The sequence below is a fragment of the Notothenia coriiceps genome, unplaced genomic scaffold, assembly GCF_000735185.1.
Source record: "Notothenia coriiceps isolate Sejong01 unplaced genomic scaffold, NC01 NC01_scaffold00024668, whole genome shotgun sequence".
Classification (NCBI taxonomy): Eukaryota; Metazoa; Chordata; class Actinopteri; order Perciformes; family Nototheniidae; genus Notothenia; species Notothenia coriiceps.
This window is the reverse complement of record NW_011357369.1, coordinates 1,052,125-1,061,402: the sequence shown is the minus strand read 5'-3', so window position 1 is coordinate 1,061,402 and position 9,278 is coordinate 1,052,125. Positions and strand designations below refer to the sequence as shown.

Genomic DNA, 9,278 nt, shown 5'->3' with positions numbered 1-9,278 from the left:
CTATGCTGCCCCAGAACGCCTCGTTGGAGATTTTTCTTTTTCCATTTTTTTCTTCCTGAGTATGGTGACGTGACCATACCAAGGTCCAAATGGACCAATCTGTGGAGCTCCTCACACACACACACACACACACACTCACACAGCCTTGTATTTTCTCAGCAGCAGCTTCGCTGATTTCTCAGCCTGAGACAGCGTGACACCGCGAAAGAGTTAATGTGGGTTTTCTCTGGAAGTTTTTCCTTGTACGATGTGAAGGTCTAAGGACAGAGGGTGTCGTATTGTCATACTGATATTCTGTACAAACTGTGAAGTCCACTGAGACAAATGTAACATTTATGATATTGGGCTATATAAATAAACATTGATTGAACATTGATTGATTGAATGTGTGTGCTCAGGCTGAGTCTCGCTGTCTCGCAGCAACCAGGAAACGATGCCAGTAAGCCAGCTCACACTGTCCGCACCTCGAGCAGCAGCGAGCCCCGCAATGTCCCGTCAACTCATATGGAGGGGGGGCAGGAGCTCCAACAAGGCGTTTAGGACAGAGAGTAATACACATACTATACAGAGTTGCTGTATGAGAAAACCAATGGGATTTTGGAACATTGAACAATGTAAATCTATTCTAGTAGACCTCAACAATGGAATTATGATCAGTAGAAATGGCCATGACATGGGACCTTTAATCTCAAAGTATCGTTACAAGAGAGAAACGTGTCGTCCTTCATGGAGCGTGTACTCACAGAGATGCTTGTGTCCTTGTTGAGCAGCACCTGCAGCAGGTGGGGGGGTAAGATGGGAGGATATTTGATCTTGTCTTCGGGCTTTATCACATATGCTTCCTGTAGGTACGGGCCAGGAGGAGAACTGGACAAGTCTGGGGAAGGAGTCACACACAAAACTGATTAAACCCAGCCATAGATACAAAATAATAATATATAATCAATTTCAATTCAACTTTATTTCCCACTCATTGGTCCATTTCAGTACAAAATGATTAAAGGGGCCATCTTGTGCTTTTCTATAATGCTTCTCTGTGTGTTGTATAGGTTTTTGTGCATGTAAACGGTCTGCAAAGGCTAAAATCCCAAAGTATCCCAACAAAAAGGAGTTTCTCTCCCACACAAAAACATAAAAAGATGATTAAGGTAACAATAGCAATACCTTGCGTCACTTTGTATTGGCTCAGTTATGAGAGCATTATTTAAAAACAATGATTGACACATACATTTGTACATAACATTTCTCATGACAGCATACAAAAAATAGAAACAATAAAAGTCATAAACATTTGACTTGCACTTACACAACATGGGAGTTAGAACTTGATTCTGAAATATAAAAAATGGTTATCTAAATCTTCATTTAAGTATTTAATATACCTGCACTAGATCTGTGCTATATAGAGTGGAGTACATTAGCTTTAAAGAGGGCTGTTTTAAACCCATCTGACCCACTTGAAATTAACGTGCCAGCATACTAGCTTCTGCATACATTTTGCAACAAATCATCATGATCCCATAGATCAATATTGATGTTGTGACCTTGATATCTTGCTTTGTTCACCACATTTCGGTCTGCCGGTCTAAAGGAAAGGTTTGCTTAGCCAGTACAAATTCATTGTTCAAGGTTTACTGCAGCAGATTAAGAGTAACACAATGTATTTGTTCTCTAATGGCATACTTTCTATATTTAAAGCAAATGAAATAACTTTTTAATAGTATCTGAACAGTCTAAAAGTAGTTGTAAATGAATTTATACCTGAGATATCTTCAGTGTCCTCTGAGTCGATCCTGAGGGCGTCAAAGACTTCAAAGTCAGTCGTCTTCACCTGGATGACATTATTCACTGTGCCAGTTTTAGAAGTCGTCACGGCCTATACAAAAAGAGTGTAATGTGATACAGACCCTTTAGATAGTGGAAAGGGCATTTCTACAAACATGGAAAAGTACAAGTAAAACGGTTATTTATAATGTAGGGCTGGGCAATTTATTGATATTGTGATGTGGGAAAAAGCTATCAACTTACAATATCAAAAATCTAAGATATGTTTTTTCTGGTTTTGAAGGTGAAGTGATGTCATTTTCATGATTTATCTGCATTTTCTAGCAGTTCTATTATTTACCTTTACCCGCTTAGTCAATAAATCCCAATTACTCATCATTATTTATACAAAATATCATTGTGATCTATGATTTCTTCATGTTGTATTATTATATATTAAACAAAAAGGTGGGCTACTTTAAAACCTCCACTCACCCCAGTAGGGTCCAGGGTCCACTGCCCGTCTACAGAGAACTTGTACTGGTGCTCTCCCTCCGGTAGATCCACAATAGCCACAAAGTTTTTTTGACTGCGTTTAAAAAGGAAACCATATGTTATATTTCCATCATAACAAACAAATCCAGGATTTACAAAGCCAGAGTCACACTACCTCTTGTTGAGAGGGATCTTGGTGGCCCAGTTGTTGAAGGATCCCGACACAAAGACCTCCTTGGCGGCCCCCGTCCACCTGAACACAGTCGGTCTGGCCTGAGTTGGACTCTTGCTTTCGCTCTCCAGGTCGTGCTGCCAGGCCAGAAACTCCTGGATTTCCTCTGGAGCCTGGACGGCATGATATCAATGTATTTGTGCCATGTTAATAATGAGATCACATGGACCATAACAACATTTCCTCTCTGAACAGAGGCAGCTGAAGAAGCAGTTTAGTGGTGTGTGTGTGTGTGTTTTTAATGCAATAAAAATGTTTATTTCTTGCAAACTCTTTGACTTTCAGCTAGTTTTGTGCACAATCCTCACAAGAGATGATTGGAACCATTATGGGAACATAATTGAAAGTGGAAAAGATGTGCAGATATAAAATAGGTAGCATGGAACTGAAATCTGCAAAACACAAAGACGTCCAATGTTATAGATATTTGAAAATGTGTTATTTATTTAAAGGTTTAATAACATACAGCCAGGTTGTTACAGGCACAACACATTTGCAGTGGTGTAAAGTAACTAACTACATATACTCAAGTACTGTACTTAAGTACAATTGTCAGGGATTTGTACTTTACTGGTATTTAATTTGTATTCTACTTCTTCCCCATTAGTTTTCAGCAATGAAGTGTATCTGCAAAAATACTCCTCAACAATTATTTAACACCTATAGATACTTTAATTTGGATTAATGATATGAAATATAAACACTTAAATAGGACCTTAGTTACATCTGGAGTAAAATGTACAAGCTACCCTGCAGTATACAAAGTCATTAAAACTAGCTGCACCGTTACCAGCTTTGATAAACACAACATCAATAAGTATAATAAAACATATCATATATTATTTTTGGGATGGGCCGATCTGCATAATGATTAGACTGTTGCTACTTTAAGTATATTTTGATGCTAATACGTTTGTACTTTTACCTGAGTAACATACATGCAGGAATTGTACTTGTAACAAAGTATTCCTACACTCTGGCGCTTCTACTTAAGATCTGAGTACTTCTTCCACCTGTGTACCTTTGTATCTTCTCGCTGGAACAGGTCTGCGTCCTCTGAGCTGTCCATCAGGATGTTGGGACGGGCCTCCTTGCCTCCCTGCTCCCTGTCTGACCTCTCACCCTGACTCCCGGACCTGTCACTGCTGCTGTTCCCCATCCTGCTGGCATCAGACACTGAACACAACACACACACACACACACACACACACACACACACACACACACACACACACACACACACACACACACACACACACACACACACACACAGTCAGCTGAGGAGGACCACTAGGTGTCAAATGACCACTTGAAACAAATGTTAGCAGCATATTTTGCTGTATCTATTTATAATAATCAGACAATGCAAATACTTACCTAAATCTTAACAGATGAGGTTTGATTGCATGTATTTTATCAAACAGAAGTCTTTGGTGTCATTGATTTCTGGTTGTAAACGCGTTTGTTGTCGCTGTTCCTGTCTTTTAACTGCAGAAGTTTCCTCAACAGCATTCAGGCGGAGGTGCGTTCACGGTCCCGCAGACACAAAAAGTCACTCGAGTTTTATTTGCGCTCTTCCCTTTTCCTTATTCCCTACCTTTACTTTTCCTGCTAATCTCCTTAGGTCTACTGCTCTTTGTGTGTTTTCGCCATTCAGAGGCAACCTCGCTTTGTTGTGTGTTTAGTGGAGAAAACACACCTCTTCCGCCTCCTGTCGTTCGAGACGACGCTGAAGTTGGCTTCCGATTCAGAGAATCCGATTCGGCAGTTAAGGGGAAAGTTAAGGGACATTTAATTTACAGAGCTGAGCGAACAATCCTCCGTGTTTGAACCTCTTAAATCGCTGCATAGCCGATTTATTTGGACTGGATTATCCCAGAGNTTGACATACTCCATACTGTGGGCAAACCCCACAGGAGTAATTTGGGGTGAAGTGTCTTGCCCAGGGACACAACTTCAAAACCCACTGCAGTCAGCATGTCGTTGTGTCCCTGGGCAAGACACTTCACCCCAAATTACTCCTGTGGGGTTTGCCCACAGTATGGAGTATGTCAATCGCTTTGGATAAAAGCATCTAACAAGTGACATGTAATGTAATTACGGGATACTGAGGGCTTGAGAAGACACAATCCTGGCAAAAAAAAGGTTGCTTTGGGACATCACAGTGGCCTGAATCATAGAGTAAATACCATTAGCTGTGATTACATTTTCCCTACTACAGACAACTCTATATCGCATGTTCTTCCCTCTCTCTCCCTCCATCACCTGCCATTTCTCTAACATCTCTGTCAACATTGGAATAGAGGCTTAAAAACAATAACAAAAGGAAGAGTGGTGCAATTCTGTAGTAGCCTTTGAAATGTGAGAAGGCTGCATACAGAAATGCAGATCTCTGCAGAAGCTGCGTTACAATAACCATTTGGTAATAGGTCACTTTTAATGATTCTTTCCTTAAAGTACAATCAGCTGGACAACTTTACCTTGACTTTTGTGATAACCTATTGTTTTACAGCTATTTACATGCGCACACACCTCAAGTTAGACTATCTTTGTCCTTCACTGCCACTTAAAAAACAACCTTGGGTTGTTCTTCAACATGGCTGGTAAACAATTAACTGAAAGATTATTGAGCGACCTCTTGTAAAGGTCAAGCCTGGTGGTTCTTTAGGGGTTATCATCAGTCACAAGACACAGTGCCTCTGGATTTCTGGTCTGACATGTCCTACTCTCTTCAGTGTCTTGAAATTGTCTGTGCTTGAGTTTGGGTGACTTTAGGAGGAAGTGATTGATGGATATTGACAGAAATATTGACCAAAGGAGGGAAAGTATTAGTAAGGGAGGCGTGTGGCACAGTGGAATCGTGCGTTGGTGTTCGGATCAGGGGAGCACAGGTTCAAACCCCACTGCAGTCAGCATGTCGTTGTGTCCCTGGGCAAGACACTTCACCCCAAATTACTCCTGTGGGGATTGTCCACAGTATTGAATAAAAGCGTCTAACAAGTAACATGTAATGTAAGTAATACACAGTTTGGGGTTAGGAGATAAAAGGCACAGGTTAAGGCAGATGCATGTACAATGACTGACCCAAAGATTCAATCTTCACAATTATAATTTTGAACCACACTAAGTCCAATAGTCCTAAACCCAACATTTGGCAGGTTTTCACCAATGTCTAACGTCGAATACAAACACAGAATCCCTTGTTTGGCTGTGTGATTCATGTGTGTAATGCCGCCTCACCTTGCAGCCCTCGCAGGCGTGGACTCCGTAGTGGTAGCCCGAGGCTCGGTCAGCACAGACCCGACACTCCAGATTGAGCGATGAGGAGGACGATGAGAAATCCTCTTGTCCCGCTGCCACCCCGTAAACAACGGAGGACGGGCTGGATGCTGGCGTAAGGGCATCTACAAAACACAAAGGAACTAACTGATCAAATTAACTCTAAATAGCAAAACAATCTTAAACCACTGAACTCATACACCCTCGTGCTACCGGAAACACTCTGTGATAAATGAACTTCAAATCATATACATTTTAAATATAGCTAATTCTCTAAATTATGATTATCTAAGATTTTTTATAGTTTTTTAGTTCGGCAGAGAAATAAAAAAACAGATATTTTCTTCTAATCTGTGCTTGGCAGAAGGGATAAAAGCACCTTGGAGCTTGTTTTAGTTGGAAAGGCTCATTTTTGTGCACAGACTTTCTCAACTAGTTTGGCCATTTGAAAGTGGGAACACTCATAGACTTTAAAAGGTACAAGTTCCATTGTTGCTGTAGACCTATAATCATTATCATGATCAGGTGTTTAGAGAATGAAAGAACTGTATATTTGCGTAACTTGTATGGAAAACTGAGAGAAGTGCTCTTTATAGCATTGAAATTCCTCACTTCTTTAAAGTGGACCTATCATGCTATATTTGAATAATATAGTGTCGGACCATACCTATTTAAGGCATATTTATACTTTTTATTTTTCAAAATACCAAACAGATCATGCATTTTAGCCATTCCTCATTTCGCTCAATTGAACACTGTCTTTGCATGGGCTGATTCTGTGAGAACAGCACCACCTACAGGCCTGGCATATGTACTACAGAGTCTCCAGCGCTTTCGAACGGCAATGTCCGTGGCTGTCTCCTCCTGATTGGTGGAGTTGGCCCATAGCCGTAGCACCACTTCTGTGACGTCATAGGAAGTGTTCAAATCTGATCAGTTCTGTATAGATCCGTTGCGCCCTTTTTTAGGATTTGGGCTCATGGCGGAAAAGAGAGAGGGTTGTGTTTTTCTGACACTGGTGGGGGGGGGGTTTTTTTCCCTGGAACAGCCGTCATGTTCATGTATAAAAGACGTAGAAAAGTGTTTTGCATGATAGGTCCCCTTTAAGATTTGACATTGTATGTTTAAGTGCATCTATCAAATGGCTCAGTAGATTTCTTCATGTGACCGAGAAACCCTTCTAACCCCTGACCTTTCCTATGGTCGAAATGATTGTTGTTGTGTAAGTTAATGTAATACTTTACACCAAGTAACCAATTGACAAACTTATCCTATTTGTTATAGCCTGCGTATATAGAGGTACATGTTGATCTTTCCACCATTAGCACAAGGTTTGCTCATATTGAGCAATGTATAATCACCACTACTACTAACTACTAACCTTAGTAGATGCATTCGTCTGTCGTCACCTCCCTTCCTGCAAAGAAACTAGTGGAATTTAAACTGCAGGCTTGACCATCAAAGACAGTCTGTTCCATAACAACATACTCAGAGATATTAGCAAGCCATCTGTGGTTGGACAGCTTGTCACAGGCATTACAGTGGTGGGGTAGTATTCCCTGATCTTGCTCGTGAAAAGCAGGTCGTAGGTTGCCCAACAGTTTTCTTTCACCTTGTGAGGAAACATGGTTGGTGAACTATGTTTGCTACAGAAATAGCCAACAGTTCTCCCAACCATGTTCCCTTCACGAAGGGTGGGAAAGAAAAACTGTTGGCAACCTACGACCTGCTTTCACGAGCAGATCAGTAATTACTACCCCACCCTGTAATGCCTGTGACAAGCTTCCCACACGATGGCTTGCTAATATCTCTTGAGTAAACAGTGTGTGTTATGGAACAGGACTGTCTTTGACGGTTCAAGCTGCAGTTTAAATTCCTGGGTTGCCTTGTGCAGAAGGGAAGGGCAGACAGAGATGCATCGTACTAAGGTAGTATAGTAGTAGTAGGTGATTTATTACCTTGTTCTCAATTGATTGCAACTTTGTGTCTAATTGGAAAGATCAACATGTATCCCTATATACTGCAGGCTATCCACGTATGATAATGTTTGTCCAATTGTTGTACTTGTTGTAAGTATTACATTACTACACAACAACATCATTAATTTGACATAGAAAGGTAGGGTGTGGAGGAGGGTGTCTGCTCACATGAGGAAATTCTATGTCCATTTATAATGCGACTCTAAACATCAAAATATGGTTTCAATCTTAAAGGGGGACCTTCGGCAATGCACTTTTCTACGTCTTTATACAATGAACATGAAACGGTGTTCAGGGACTCACCAAAGTGTCGAACACAACCCTCTCTCTTATTCCTCCATCCCAAATCTCTAAAAAGGGGCTGCAACGGTCTGATAAGACTGATTCAGATTTGAACACTTCTATGACGTCACAGACAGTGGTGCTACGGCTATTGGGGGCCAACTCCACCAATCAGGAGGAGACAGCCACGGACATTGCCGTTCGAAAGCGCTGGAGACTCTGTAGTACATATGCCAGGCCTGTAGGTGGTGCTGTTCTCACAGAATCAGCCCATGCAAAGACAGTGTTCAATTGAGCGAAATGAGGAATGGCTAAAATGCATGATCTGTTTGGTATTTTGAAAAATAAAAAGTATAAATATGCCTTAAATAGGTATGGTCCGACACTATATTATTCAAATATAGCATGATAGGTCCACTTTAAAGAAGTGAGGAATTTCAATGCTATAAAGAGCACTTCTCTCAGTTTTCCATACAAGTTACGCAAATATACAGTTCTTTCATTCTCTAAACACCTGATCATGATAATGATTATAGGTCTACAGCAACAATGGAACTTGTACCTTTTAAAGTCTATGAGTGTTCCCACTTTCAAATGGCCAAACTAGTTGAGAAAGTCTGTGCACAAAAATGAGCCTTTCCAACTAAAACAAGCTCCAAGGTGCTTTTATCCCTTCTGCCAAGCACAGATTAGAAGAAAATATCTGTTTTTTTATTTCTCTGCCGAACTAAAAAACTATAAAAAATCTTAGATAATCATAATTTAGAGAATTAGCTATATTTAAAATGTATATGATTTGAAGTTCATTTATCACAGAGTGTTTCCGGTAGCACGAGGGTGTATGAGTTCAGTGGTTTAAGATTGTTTTGCTATTTAGAGTTAATTTGATCAGTTAGTTCCTTTGTGTTTTGTAGATGCCCTTACGCCAGCATCCAGCCCGTCCTCCGTTGTTTACGGGGTGGCAGCGGGACAAGAGGATTTCTCATCGTCCTCCTCATCGCTCAATCTGGAGTGTCGGGTCTGTGCTGACCGAGCCTCGGGCTACCACTACGGAGTCCACGCCTGCGAGGGCTGCAAGGTGAGGCGGCATTACACACATGAATCACACAGCCAAACAAGGGATTCTGTGTTTGTATTCGACGTTAGACATTGGTGGAAAACCTGGCAAATGTTTGGTTTAGGACAAATAATGGAGTCTGGGGTTCATAAATCGTTATTATGCAAAGTCGTGTTTGGGAGCTTGGATC

At 41.0% G+C, this 9,278-nt stretch overlaps 2 protein-coding genes across 2 annotated transcripts in view; both read right to left on the bottom strand.

Moving 5' to 3' along the window:
* The window catches only part of hsh2d (hematopoietic SH2 domain containing), a 364,522-nt gene that overhangs the window by 347,250 nt on the left and 7,994 nt on the right, over positions 1-9,278 (bottom strand). The gene's annotated exons all lie outside the window — the stretch shown is intronic.
* On the bottom strand, positions 179-4,243 carry prkab1b (protein kinase, AMP-activated, beta 1 non-catalytic subunit, b). Its single transcript, XM_010783037.1, has 7 exons — positions 3,869-4,243; positions 3,513-3,667; positions 2,435-2,604; positions 2,260-2,353; positions 1,762-1,876; positions 704-877; positions 179-183 (listed from the first exon to the last, which is right to left on the bottom strand). Exons 2-7 carry the CDS (start codon positions 3,648-3,650, stop codon positions 179-181), a joined length of 696 nt encoding a protein of 231 aa, XP_010781339.1. The 5' UTR covers positions 3,651-3,667; positions 3,869-4,243.